This window comes from Garra rufa, chromosome 4 (assembly GCF_049309525.1).
Source record: "Garra rufa chromosome 4, GarRuf1.0, whole genome shotgun sequence".
Classification (NCBI taxonomy): Eukaryota; Metazoa; Chordata; class Actinopteri; order Cypriniformes; family Cyprinidae; genus Garra; species Garra rufa.
In genome coordinates, this window is record NC_133364.1 from 16,146,673 (window position 1) to 16,162,023 (window position 15,351).

The 15,351-nt window shown below is 29.8% G+C and overlaps 1 protein-coding gene across 1 annotated transcript; it reads left to right on the forward strand.

The window, feature by feature from the left end:
• Positions 1-9,659: 9,659 nt before the first annotated feature.
• On the forward strand, positions 9,660-15,312 carry LOC141333775 (prolactin-like). Its single transcript, XM_073838907.1, has 5 exons — positions 9,660-9,756; positions 9,960-10,138; positions 12,752-12,859; positions 13,243-13,422; positions 14,911-15,312. The coding sequence occupies exons 1-5, from the start codon at positions 9,735-9,737 to the stop codon at positions 15,100-15,102; spliced, it is 681 nt and encodes a 226-aa protein (XP_073695008.1). The 5' UTR covers positions 9,660-9,734; the 3' UTR covers positions 15,103-15,312.
• The last annotated feature ends 39 nt before the right edge of the window (positions 15,313-15,351 follow it).

Below are 15,351 nucleotides of genomic sequence, written 5' to 3' on the forward strand. Positions count from 1 at the left end.
AATTCAAGGGGTTGAACAAAAATATAACAAAATTCTAAGGAATTACAACCATTTTTATACACAGACCCCCCATTTTCAGGGGCTCAAAAGTAATTGGACAAATAAATATAATCATAAATAAAATCTTCATTTTTAATATTTTGTTGAGAATCAACAGGCAGTGACTGTCTTAAGTCTGGAACTCATGGACATCACCATAGACTGGGTTTCCTCCTTTGTGGTGCTTTGCCAGGCCTTTACTGCAGCTGACTTCAGTTGTTGTTGGTTTGTGGGTCTTTCTGCCTTTAGTTTTGTCTTCAGCAAGTGAAATGCATGCTCAATCAATTTGAAATCAGAAGATTGACTTGGCCATTGCAGAATATTCCACTTTTTTACCTTTAAAAACTCCTGGGTTACTTTTGCTGTATGTTTTAGGTCATCGTCCATTTGTACTATGAAGAGCCGCCCAAACAACTTTGCTCCATTTAACTGAATCTGGGCAGACAGTATATCCCTATACACTTCAGAATTCTTCCGGCTGCTTCTGTCTTCTGTCACATCATCACTAAACACCGGTAACCCAGTGCCACTGGAAGCCATGCATGCTCATGCCATTACACTGCTCCACCATGTTTCACAGATGATGTTGTAGGCTTTGGATCATGAGCTGTTCCAAGCCTTCTCCATACTTTTTTCTTCCAGTCATTCTGGTACATGTTGATTTTAATTTCAGCAGTCCAAAAAAATGCTTTTCCAGAAGTGGTCTGGCTTTTTTAAATGTTTTTTTGACAAAGTCTAATCTGGTCTTGTTTGCACCTTGGGGTAAACCCTCTCTATTTTGCTCTGGTTAAGTCTTCTCTTGATTGTAGACTTTGACAGTGACACGCCTACCTCCTGGAGAGTATTCTTCACTTGGCTGGATGTTGTCAAATGTTTTATTACCATGAAGAGGATCATCCAATCATCCACCATACTGTCGTCTTTTGTGAACATCCAGGCCTTTTTATGTTGCTGAGCTCACCAGTGTGTTCTTTTTCTTCTCAGAATTCACCAAACTGTTGATTTGGCCACTCCTAATGTTCCTGCTATCTCTCTGATGCATTTCTTTTGTTTTTGAAGCCTAACAATTGTCTGTTTTACTTGCATGCAGAGCTCTTTTGACTGCATTATGGGTTCAAAACAACAGCTTCCAAATGCAAATTGCACACTTAGAATCAGCTCCAAACCTTTTACCTGGTTAATTGATGTAGAAAAAATTACGGAATAGCCCACAACTGTCCATGAAACAGCTTTTGAGTCAACTGTCCAATTACTTATGGTCCCTTGAACAAAAAAAAGGGGGGGGGGGGGGGGTACATATTAAAGAGCTGTAATTCCTTAACCTTTCTACCAATTTGATGACAGCCCTAAAAATTAAAGCTCAGAGTGTGCACTTTCAGCCCATATTCATTGTATTGTATAACTGTAACTTGAATATGTTTTGGTCAACAGCTAAAATAATAAAAATTGTGTCAGTGTCCAAATATATATGGACCTGACTGTATATATATATATATATATATATATATATATATATACACACACACACACACACACACACACACACACACACACTACATAAATCTCTTATATATATATATTGTATACATACAGAAACTTAACTCTTAAGGTGCAAAAAATGACAGAAGTGCAGTTACAAAGTGCAATGCTGCTGGAACAAACAAAACAAAACACAAAACAAAACCTGTAAAACTTTAACAAAAAATGCCTTTTTCCCAAATAACTCAGTAGTAGTGCATATAGTTTTCCATGTTACTAAGAAAGTAAATAAGCAAAACAAAATAGCACAATTAGGCACGCAAAGCCCATCGGAAAATCATTGCACAACTGGACTGTAATGAATACCCAGCCATTACGAATACTCCCTCTTACATTTTCCTGTCCGTGTTTGTTTACATCAGTTAACTGTACGGCATCGTGATGAGCCATGTGAGCGAATGCGAGTGGTCAGAGGTGAGTCTCATTGCTGCAACAACATTAGCGTGATTCAGTGATTCAGCAGCATGCGAATTTAAGCACTGGGCACTACATGAACACGCAGCCAAACGTGAAGACCTCTGCCACCCCGTGTCATGCCACATTAACTAACAGCTTTGCTAAAATACATCTATTTTTTCCAAACACTTAGGAGTCGTCCCCTGCAGGCTGGTTCTACGTAAGCAGCTGTATGCATATACAGCCTGCCAGTTCCATATGCAACCTATCTGAACAAACACAAACACAGCTGCTGAGTGCATGTGGCCCACCAGCACTGTCTTCACTGCAGACCCTCTAAAAAGCAATGTTGCCAAATAAATCTGAACTGTGTACACAGTGCTTTGCTGGACTGTCCACCCACAACCTTTTTGGGCGATGAAAATGTCAGACAAAGGCCATGCTTGTCTGCTGAGCATTACAGACTATTTTGAAAAGTATTTGGACGTTATTAAATGTGAGTTTAAAATGCAGTAAAATGTCATCAGGTTACAGACAATCAAAGTAAGTGGCATTACAGTCTTTCAAAACAAAACATTTCACAAAAAGTTTTTAATAACAAAATAAATGTGACCCTGGACCACAAATCCAGTCTTAAGTAGCACGGGTATATTTGTAGCAATAGTAAATAACACACATTGTATGGGTCAAAATGATAAATTTTTCTTTTATGCCAAAAATCATGTCCCATGAAGATATTTTGTAAATTTCCTACTATAAATATATCGAAACTTATTTTTTGATTAGTAATATGCATTGCTAACAACTTCATTTGGACAACTTTAAAGGCGGTTTTCTTAATATTTAGATTTTTTTTTTCATTCTTAGGTTCTAGATTTTTTTTTTTTCAAATATTTGTATCTTGGCCAAATTTTGTCAAACAAACCATACATTAATGGAAAGCGTATTTATTTAGCTTTTTAATTTAAAAATTGACCCTTTTGACTGGTTTTGTGGTCCAGGGTCACAAATGAAGATATTTAAACTATGGATTCACAGATATTAAAATTCTAAAATTTTAAGTCAGCTACTGAAAAGACTTATTTACAGTACTGCTAATTTTGAAAAAGATGTCCAAAAAAGTTAAACGTAATACAATTTATATTTAATAACTCAAAGATGAATAAATAAATGCTAAAAATGCTATTGAAACATAATAATGTACATTGTTAAAAATAAATAAATAAAAATAAAATGTAAAAAAAGAAAAAATATTTTAAAATAAAAAAAACATTAATTTTTTTTTTAATAATGGTAACACAGGCAGCTCTGACCATGCCATACACACTAACTAAATCAATCAATCAATTAATAAACACAAAACAAAAACAAATAATAATTAGATGGCATCAAACCCTAAAGTACATAACAACTAAATAAAATAATAAAATAAGTATAAACAGTTATTCAAATGATAGATAAATAAATAAATAACCGTGATAGATATCAATGAATTCTTGAGGCCACTTTCAAAGACTATAATTTTAACAATATTTCAAATACAAATATATAAAAGAATAAAATTACACTAAATGTCCCATTTGATTTATTTGTTTTATTAGTTATTAGTTATACTCTTAACCAATTAAAATGTTTTTTTAAATAGCAGTTTTACAGTTTTTACTGTTAAAAATATGATAATTTTTACACTCTACAGTATTAAATATGAGTAAATTATTACAATTATCAAGAGCTTAATGAAAAAAAATGATGAAATAAAATAGAGATTGATAGTAAATATCACATACAAACACAGAATTGAATGTGATTTTTTTTTTTTTTTTTTAATTAAACAGTGTATGGTATTTAGGTCCATTTAATTATTTTTCATATTTTATCAACACACTGTAGTCTCAAATCCACATCTGCTCTGCTCATTCACTTTTACTTAAAGGGACAGTACACACAAAAATTAAAATTCTGTTAATGATTACTCACCCTCATGTTGTTCCAAACCCATAAGACCTTTGTTCATCTTCAGAACACAAATTAAGATATTTAGTTAAAATCCAAGAGTGACTGACATGGAAGAAATTAAATTGTTGAATAAGGTTGTTATTTTTGTTTTCTTTGCACACAAAAAGACTATTTTAACAATGTCCTTACTACCTTTCTTGACCTTGAACATTTCATTTGCGTAGCCGTCTATGCAGGGTCAGAAAGCTCTTGGAATTATTCTAAAATATCTTAATTTGTATTATGAAGATGAAGGTAAGTTCTTAAAGGTTTGAAACGACATGAGGGGGTATTTATTTTTGGGTAAACTACTCCTTTAAAGGTTTTAAAAGGACACAATTACACCATGATTTCATACAAAACTTTCCTAAACTCCCAAAAGTCATTAGTAAAGAATAAATGGGTTAATTAAGGAACATTTTTCTGTTCTAATGGGACTCAGAAAGATAAGAGGGTCCAGCACCATGGACAGCAACTACCTCTCTATGTCTATGTCCATTTATTATTGTAATTATTTTATATATATATATATTTATTTATTTATTTATTTTTTTTTTTTTTTTTGTAAACTTCTTTCAGAAAGGACATGTGGACCCTAATGGGTCCCCCATGGCCTAATAGTGAGAGGGTCGGGCAGAGCACCAATTTCGAGTATGGGTCACCATACTTGACAATACGTCATGACTTTTACTTTTTCACTTATCACTTTCAATTCATTGTAATATTAAACATGATTCATTGTTGCTCATTGCTGTTTTTTTGGATAGATATATGATTTTTGGAAACTACAGTGACTACCTATGACGCACATATTCACATATAGCGTCGAGGATGTTGATCTACTATAAATGTGAATGCATTTGATGTCTTTAAGCAGTTATTGCAGGCCGAACTTGAACTTGGCCTTGAGAGTTCAGGAAACAACATTGTGTAATTAGCTGGATAATTCCAAGAAAACTTTCCAAGTAGTTTTTCAATGTTCTCATGTTTAAAAGGCTTTAGAACGCATTGATGCTATTTATGTACATGTATGGACTATACTGAGAGTCAACAGTATACTTGAGAGTGCATTTGTCCATCTTTTTGCATGTTAATGGGTGGAAATGTTGCTCTGGCATTTAGCCACTCAATGTATGATTCATACCTTTTTTAAAGTACTTTCTTTGTGTTTGAAGTTCCCATTTAGACTTTTGCAGAGTATGAAAGTTTGTCTTAAACGGTTCATAATCATTATCTTTAGGTCATTGACATCAATGTATTTACATTCACTTCAAATGGACATCAAGCAATGATATTCACGTTTTTAACAGAAGGGTCCTCATGTCCTATCTCAAAGAAGTTTACAAAAAAAAAAAAAAAAAAAAAAAAAAAAAAAAGAACATAGAAATAGACATAGACATATACCAAGCAGTTGCTGTCCATGGTGCTGGACCCTCATAGCTTTCTGCATCCCATTAAAACAGAAAAATCTGAAAAATGTTTCCAACCCATTTATTCTTTACTAATGGCTTTTGGGTAATTTAGGAAAGTTTTATGTTTAGTTTGTCATAATATCAGAACTTATCCAACAAGCACTATTTGGTAGCATTTGATTTCCCTTTTGAAAATAAAATAATGCTAAAAGGGACTCGTCCAGTCAATGTGCCAAACCTTTTCTTCTGATGTACTGTTAGGGTTGTGTAGGGTCACAATAAAATGAAATTAAATGAAATTAAATGAAATTAAATGAAATGAATAAAAATCAACTTTATATTATTTTATTTAAATTTATTTTATCTCACAATTCTGACTTTTTTCTCACAAATCCAAGTTTATATCTCTTAGTTAGGATTTTATAACTCGATTTAACTCAACAACAGTGAGTTTGTCAACTCTCAGGGGGAGAAAGAGTGGAGGGGAAAGAGAGAATGATGAGTTTTTCTTATCAGATTTAATAAGAGAATAAAGTCATTCCATGGCTCCATAGACTGCCACCTGAAAACCGTCAAAAAAATGTCTTCACTGTTTGCAAACATTGAATTGGTCTATGGGTCATAAAATAAAATAAATAAAATAAAACAAAATAAAACAAAACAAAACTAAACTAAATAAATAAAATAAAATAAAATAAAATAAAATAAAATAAAATAAAATAAAATAAAATAAAATAAAATAAAATAAAATAAAATAAAATAAAATAAAATAAAATAAAATAAAATAAAATAAAATAAATAATACTCAAGTAATGCTAAATGGGACTTGTCTGGTTAATTTGCCAAACTCTTTCTTTTGCTTTCCTATTTGTTAAATAACATCCATTCAACCTCCAGACAATTTGTAGGTTCATGAAAAATAAATAAATAAATAATAATAATAATAATAAATAATAAATAAATAAATAAATAAATAAATAAATAAATAAATAAATAAATAAATAAATAAATAAATAAATAAATCCTAATGCTAATAATAAGTAATGCTAAAAGGGACTTGTCTGGTTAATTTGTCGAACTCTTTCTTTTGCTTTCCTATTTGCTTTACCATTTAACCTCCAAACCATTTATCCTATGTAGGGTCATTTAAAAAATAAATAAATAAATAAAATAAAATAACGCTAAACTGAATTCGCAAGTAAAAGGGACATGTCTGCATCAACACAATTTGCCAAATACCTCACTAAATGTGTTCTTTTCTCTTCAATTTATGTTATAGGGGTTTTAAAAAATCAACAACTTTCAATGCTTTTAGATAATACAATTTTAAAATTACAGGATCGTTAACTAATGATGAAAAGAGACTGAGAGAAAAGTAGACAGATAATATGTGGAATGTTGTCTTGCATTAAACAAATGTTGCATAACTTGAATAGACCGCGTGGAGCCCTGCAGGGTGTTTGGGTCTGATTTGACTGCCACATTGTGCTGTGTATGAACACAGACTGTCTCATTACTTCTGCTTAACATCAAGTGGAGACAAAAAAACTGAAATATACACTACTTTGACTGCTATATCACATCAAACCCAACAACTGTATGCATAAAAAGACTGGGTAGGACTTTTCAACGTAAAAAAGCAAATCATGTTTTGTGACTTAATTAATTAAACACATTAATGATGGCAGAGCTTATTTCTGTCATAATGTTATTGAACAGCACTGAACTGTTGTCAACACTGATAATAATGAGAAATCAGTATATTAGAATGATTTCTAAAGGATCATGTGACACGGAAGACTAAAGTAACAATGCTGAAAATTCAACTTTGCATAACTTTACAGGAATAAATTACGTTTTAACATATATTAATAGATAATATTTTACTGTATTTTGTATCAAATGAAAGACTTCTTTTAAAAACATTAAACATTTTTACCAATCCTAAACTTTTGATTGGAAGTGTGAGTACTATTTTTAGCTAGTCACCTGATCCCTATGGCTTCTGTCAGCTTGTTTCACGCGTATCGTCATGTAAAGTGGCATTCTGTCCACATACTATTTTCATCCCTGAACATTTGACAGAACCACACACTGTTTTATGACAGTTTGTAAGACTTTGAATCTAATAATAGTCCTCCTGTCTTTGTCTGAGCCATATCCAGCTGTCTGACGTCATAGTTCCATCCAGTTTTACGTCGACTTGTCATAGCCATAGTCGTCACAGTTGTACTGAACATCCAAACACACTAACACAAATGTCTAGGGTCAAGTGTCTCTTATCGAGCACATGAAACAAGACATGCTGAATTCAAACGCAAAGGGATAAAGGAAACAAAAAAGATCACATTTGTTTCATCAAACATCAAATTCCAACAGTTGCAGGCTTTTGGCAGATCATTGTGTTCACCCCAAGTGCACTAGGCCGTAAAAAACAGAAACAGCGCACATTGTGGCTCTCACAAAAAAATAAATAAATAAAAAATAAAAAATAAAATATATATATATATATATATATATATATATATATATATTTTTTTTTTTTTCACTAGCTTCTTATTTCATACCTCACAAACATTATTTATTTTGTTGTCAGAATATACATAGTTAACAATGTTCATAAATAGTTATTTTATTCTAAATTATACTATATTCCAAAATATTAATAGACTCCTCTCCAATATGATTTAATATGTATATACATATAAATGCATAAATTATTAAATTTCCCCCCCTAACAACTTAATTGAACAGTAATAAAACATGCAAACATTTATAATATAATATAATATAATATAATATTATATTATATTATAATATAATAATAATAATATAATGTTTAGAAATATAAATGCATTAATTATTTTTTTAATTAATTATTATTTTCCCCCTAACAACTTAATGTAACAGTGAAAAATATAATATAATATAATATAATATAATATAATATAATATAATAATATAATATAATATAATATAATATAATATAATATGATATAATATAATATAACATAACATAATAAATTCATAATAAAAATAAATTAAAAGGTATAATTTTTAATTAATAAATTACATTATTTCCCCCCACCAACTTCATTTAATAATATAATAAAATAAGCAAAAATTCATAATAAAATAAATAAAATAAAATAATAGCATGTGTATTAATATAAATGAATAAATTACTTATTTTTCCCCCCTAACCACTTTAATGGTATAATACAAAATATGGAAAAAAATCTAATCTAATCATTGAAGTCTAATAATATAATATAATATAACATAATATAACATAATATAATATAAAATAATATAATATAATATAAAAAAATCATAATAAATTAAAATAAAAAAATAATAATATGAAATGTGTATAAATATTAATGCATAAATTATATAATTCCATTTCCTTATATAACCCCTCACCAACTACATTTAATGGTTATGTGTATGCAAAATACATAATAAAATAAATAAAATAAAATAAAATAAAATAATTTTGTGTATTAATATAAATAATAATATAATATAATATAATATAATATAATATGTAATTTAATGTAATGTAATGTATTTTTTTTTTCGCTAATCACTTAATGGTAAAATACAAAATATGCACAAATTCATAAGACAATAATATAATATATTATATGCAATGTTACAATGCAAGAAATATGCTTCTACTTTATTAACTCTACATTTATTTATTTTTTTACATTTAAATTTTTTCCTAACCGCTTTTAATTGTATTGTAAATATCTAAATGTATTTTCTTTCTAATTACTTACAATGCAAAAACAAAAAACAAAAAACGATTTTATTGACCATATATTTATTTTTACGTATGACATTTTCCAGTTTTTGGAAGTATCCCAATGCATCACCGAAGGCTGACAGTGCTGAATTAATTAAAAACTCTAAAAGCAACTCAGTCCATTTCCGTCAACTAAATCTACCTTACGATGACTATTTAAAGTGCACGACTCACTGGCGTTTAGGTTCATGCTGGATGTCAGAAGGCAAGAGCGCCAGTCACCCAGGTTACTCTGATGGAGCAGATGACAGGACAGATGAGAGAGGGGGTTAAAAGGTAAGAACACAAAATCGAAGCGGGCAGCCTGCAGGGACTGGGGTGGGGGGGGGAAGAGGCATTAGTCACCATCTGATTGAAGGAACGGACACAATGGACTCTGACAATCACGCCATCATCACGCACGCACACTTTTCATGCCCGCCCCCTTCGCTCTTCTCTTCTCTTTAATGGGCAGAGTCGTCCCTCAGCACCTCAACTCTGGGCACCTTAAATAGCAGTCCGACCCCTTGCTTTTCCACAACCTCTCCTCTCCTCTCAGAATGTCCAGGAGCCTGAAGCAAGGTATTTCTATGAACTGACACAGGCTCTGATTCAAGGAGAACGGCTGGCATGTTAGAAATCAAATCTCGTTCTCCATCTGTGGATGTACTCTCCTGTATTTCTCGGAGGAACTTTTCGATTTTCTCTAACCCTCTGCTCCTCTACTCTCTGTCTCTATTTCTCTCTCTTTCTGTCTCTTTCTTTGGGTTCGTCTCTGCCGCCAGTGGCTGTGCTGCTTGTGGCACTTCTGTGCCTGGATCCTCACGGCCGGGTCGGCTCCACACCCATCTGCACACATGGGCCATCGGGATGCCACGTCCCGTCCCTGGCAGATCTCTTCGACAGGGTCATTCAGCACTCTGCCAGAATGCACAGCCTCTCCAACGATCTGCACTCAGAGTTTGTGAGTCACATCTGTCTCTTCTTCTACTTCTGCTTCTTCTTCTAATTGCTCTAATGCAACTGTCTTTGTACAGTAAGGAGGTTGTTAAATGTTGTGCAGATGCTACAGTATTATATCCAAATTTTGTAATGCAAGAATGCCGTTTTAGCAAAATGATCATGTATATGCATGAAGTTATTATCTAAAGTAAATAATCGACTTATCTCAAAAGGGAAAAATAACCAACTCACTACATACACATTCAAATAAATGCATCAGTTGCAATTTGCAATCTCTTGCAAATATCATGCATGAATTTTAGATATTTATTCAGATTATACAATATTAATTTAAAAAATAGACTATTTGGATAATTAAAAATGCATAATAAATATGCATGAAAGCATAACAGCAAAATAAACTCTTTTTGTTAATACTTAATAAAATAATAGACTTTTTAGCTACTTAATGCATTAAAAGCATAATAGCAAAACTAACTTTTTGTTAATATTAAATAAAATAATACATATTTTAAATATTTTAAAATTCATAATAAAAACGCATAAAAGCAAAAGAACTGTTTTTATTAATATTATTTAAAATAACAGAGTTTTTAGATTTTTAAAAATGCACAATAAAAATGCAGCGAAATGAACTCTTTTTGTTAACACTAAATAAAATAGTAGACTTTTTAGATATTTTATAATGCATAATAAAAAAAAGCATAAAAGCATAACAGCCAAATTAACTATTTTGTTAATATTAATTTAAATAATAGACTTTTTAAGATATTGAAAAATGTCTAATAAAAGTGCATAAAAGCATAACAGCAAAATTAACTCTTTTGGTTAATATTAAATAAAAATAGATTTTTTAGATATTTAAAAATGCATAATAAAATGCATAAAAGTATAACAGCTAAATTAACTATTTTTTGTTAATATTAATTAAAAAAAACTTTTTAGATATTTAAAAATGCATAATAAAATGCATAAAAGTATAACAGCTAAATTAACTATTTTTTGTTAATATTAATTTAAAAAACTTTTTAGATATTTAAAAATGCATAATAAAATGCAATAAAGCATAAGAGCAAAATTTACTCTTTTGTTAATATTAATTAATATAATCAACTTTTTAGATATTTAAAAATATATAATAAAAAGCATAAAAGCCAAATTAACTCTTTTTGATTATATTAATTAAAATAATAGACTTTTAGATATTTAAAAATGCATAATGAAAGTGCATAAAACAGCTAAATCTACAATTTTTGTTAATATTAGTTCAAATAATAGACTTTTTAGATATTAATAAATACATAATGAAAGTGCATAAAAGCATAACAGCAAAATGAACTCTTTTTAGTAATATTAATTAAAAATAGTCTTTTTATATATTTAAAAATGCACGATAAAATGCATTAAAACATCACAGCAAAATTTACTGTTTTTGGTAATATTAATTAAAAATAGACTTTTTAGATGTTTAAAAATGCATAATAAAAGTGCATAAAAGCATAACAGCAAAATTAACTCTTTTTGGTCATTTTAATAAAAAATAGACTTTTTAGATGGGCAAAAATGTATAATAAAATGCATAAAAGCATAAGAATTTTCTTTAATTTTCTCTTTTTGTTAATAATAAATAAAATAGACTTTTTAGATATTTAAAAATGCATAAAAAATAAAAGCATAAGAGTAAAATTGACTCTTTTCGTTAATATAAATTAAAATAATAGACTTTTAGATATTTAAAAAATGCATAATAAAAGTGCATAAAAGCATAACAGCAAAATTAACTCTTTTTGTTAATATTAATGATAATAATCAACATTTTAGATATTTAAAAATGCATAATAAAAACACAACAGCACAACAGCAAAATTAACTCTTTTTGTTAATTAATTAAAGTTAATTAAAAAAGCATAATAAAAACGCATTTCACAGCAAAATTAACTTATATAAATATAAATAATAATAGACATTTTTAAAATATTTTGAAAGTGCACCAGATCACTTTTTATTTTATAGCGCATAATAAAATGTCTAACAACAAAATGTACTATTTTTTATAACATTTAGTATGAATTAAAATAATATTAGTCTTTTAGAAATTTAAAATGCATAAAAAAATGCATAAACTCAAAATGAACTACTTTTGGTAATATAAAGTATGAATTGAAATAATAAGAGACATTTAAAAAAATATTTTAAAAGTGTATCAGATCATTTTTAGATATGTTACAGTGCAAAACAAAATACATAACAGCAAAATGTACTATTTTTGTTAATATCTAGTATAAATTAAAATAATATTAGTCTTTTTTATATATTTAAAATGCATAATAAAATGCATAAACTCGAAATTAACAACTTTTGCTAATATAATGTATGAATCTAAATAATTATAGACATTTTTGATATTTTGAAAGTGCATCAGATTTTTTAACATTAATGTTTATGGTATAATTAACTGCATAACAGCGTTTAACTAAAAGTTAAATTATTCGAATATAAAACCTATATTATTAATTATATACAATTTAAAAGTTGACTAAAATAAACTAAATAACTGAATGTGGCTTCATTTTTTTAGGTTTATCTTCTCTCTTTTTCTTCCTTTTGTCTAAAGGAACAGTATTTCCTGCCCAGCAAAAACCATATTGGAAAGATCTACCGCAAGTGTCACACCTCCAACATTTTGACCCCAAACGGCAAAGAGAATGCACAGAAACTAGCTGTGAGTATAACATCCCCGTCAGCCAAAAAACATCCCCAAGTTCAGCTTTAGGGTGCATTTATCACATGGAGCATCTGTGATTCTGCTGCCACTGCTTGTCATTAATGGACTGTATTCTCTGATCCCACTGCTGTATTATCACCTCTGTGCCCTTGAGCAAAGCACTTAACCGCAGCCCGTCCCGAGAGGACTGTCCCATCAATTAATGCACTTAAAGTCACACCTGCTAAATTAAGTAACCCAGCAACCATCTCCTCAAACTCTCAAGCCTCATTAGTCTATTATATATAGTTTCAGACAAATCAACACCTTCAGAAATGAGACTTCAAGTACTGTTCTTGTCATACCTGTGGCTTTTAACTCTTGAAACTCTCGTGTGCCAGCGTGAAGAGTTAACGGAGGTGATTCTTAAGCTGCTGATGGCCTGGAGGGACCCTCTGTTCCAGCTGCACCAAAGCATGGCTCACCAGCAGGACTTCAACAGCTTCAGCAGTAACAAAGCCCTGGAGATGGGCGACATGGCCCATGAGCTGAGGAAAGGGGTGGAGAAAGTCGCTGAGAAGGTGAGTCACGTCAAAGCAGGCAATAAGAAAAGTGTGATACTACTGTGTGATTGTATTTATAAGTAGTCATAAGTTGCTGCAGACACTTTTCACAAGAACTTTGCTGTTCCTTCTGTGAAAAACAACAAGACAACAATATTAGATATGTTGGATGAAGTATCATTGAGCATTACATTATAAATATTAGTAAAAAGTAGCTGGTTCTAAACACATTTTATCTCTGAATCGGAATAATAATTTTGGCTTGTCACACCTGAATTTTAGTTATTATATATAAATTATAGTTTTATAATTAACATTTCTTCTATTATAGTTAAAACATGTTAAATACATTTTTATTAATTTAGTATTTCTGTTGGATAATTATTAGGTTTAAAGTACATAAAGTTTCATATAATAAGTATGATCAATTTTTTTAATTTAATTTTTTGTTATTTAATTACAAACAAATTCTTATTACAAAACGAAAATAAATAAATACAATTGCGACATTTAAAAATGTTTCATCCTTTATAGTAAAAGTCATTTTTTTTAATTGAAATTTTAATTACTAAACATTTTAGTTACCAAAAGGTGACATGTAGAAGAGAAAAATAATGAATGAATTAATATTAATAGATACTAATATTTATATTAATTAATAATCATATTCAATAATATATATGTAAATCAATTACTAAAAAAGTGACATGAAAAAGAACATTTTTTATAATTTTGTTTTAATTTTGCCCAATTGCAACTCCATTATAGTAAAAATATTTCAAACCCATTATAGTAAAAATCACATTAACATTTCGATTTAAAAAGAAATAAATTATATTATTTATATATAATAATAATAAATAATAATAATAATATGTTGCTTTTTATTTTTATGTAATTTCAATTACTAAAAATGTCCAATTGCAAACAAAAAAGTGAAATGGAGAAGAAAAAAATAATAATTTTGCCAAATTGCAACATCTCAAATATTGCAAATATTTAATTATAGTAAAAACCACATTAACATTTCAATTTAAAAAAAGATATTTCAATAAAAAAAAGACATAAAGAAAAAAATAAACATATAAACATTTCTAATTAAAAAACAAGTGCTACATGGAGAAGAAAAAAATAAATAATTCTGCCAAATTGCAACATAAATTAGTGTTTGTTGCATTTGCCAAGCTTAACCATTCAACTTTACTCAAGTTATGGCAAGAGAACAATAATGTAATTATTTTTTTGTTTAATTTATAGGAAATGTATAGATTAATCAATAACAAAACCAACATTTGGCCTCAGATTATGAGAAATTAATCAAACATCCAAATTAATCAAACATTGGCACAAGCCTGTTCCAAACAGGGTTGCAAAAGTCAAATAAAACACTCAGTTAGACCTGCTGTGGTTGACAATGAACAGTTTGTGAACTTTCTGTACCCTATTTGTGGAAAACGCCCTGAAAGGCTGTGATTCATTGATTGTTTCTGTCTCATCCTCTATCAGATGCGAGTACTGGGAATGCTCGGCAACTCTGTGACAGGTCTGTCTGCGGCAGAAGCCATGCTTCCTATATCTGACAGCGGAGAGGCCATGAGCGACTACGAGCTCCTCTACTGCTTTCGCCGCGATTCTAACAAAGTCCAGAACTATCTAAAGATCTTGAAGTGCAGAATTGTGCCTGAACATGACTGTTAGGAGAAAAAAAAAAAACATGGGCCTTTCACCTGCACTAATGGACAGCACAATGGACACATGCTGGTCCACACTTACCAAGCATGTTTGATTCTGCGCCATCAGTTAAGACTTCACCACATCCCAGTAAATAAATCTGACTTTTTGCATCGCTTCATACTCTAGTACTCCAAACCAATTCATTGCTGTAATTATCAAAGCGTACATAGAACTGTTTCGCCTTTAAAATGACCTTTAAAGTCAATTTTTTCT

Excerpts from the sequence above, each read along its gene's own strand:
- LOC141333775 (XM_073838907.1), top strand. The coding sequence starts at position 9,735 with ATGTCCAGGAGCCTGAAGCAAG. Across the intron at positions 9,757-9,959 it reads GTCCAGGAGCCTGAAGCAAG|TGGCTGTGCTGCTTGTGGCA; the intron begins GTATTTCTATGA and ends CTCTGCCGCCAG. Across the intron at positions 13,423-14,910 it reads TGGAGAAAGTCGCTGAGAAG|ATGCGAGTACTGGGAATGCT; the intron begins GTGAGTCACGTC and ends ATCCTCTATCAG.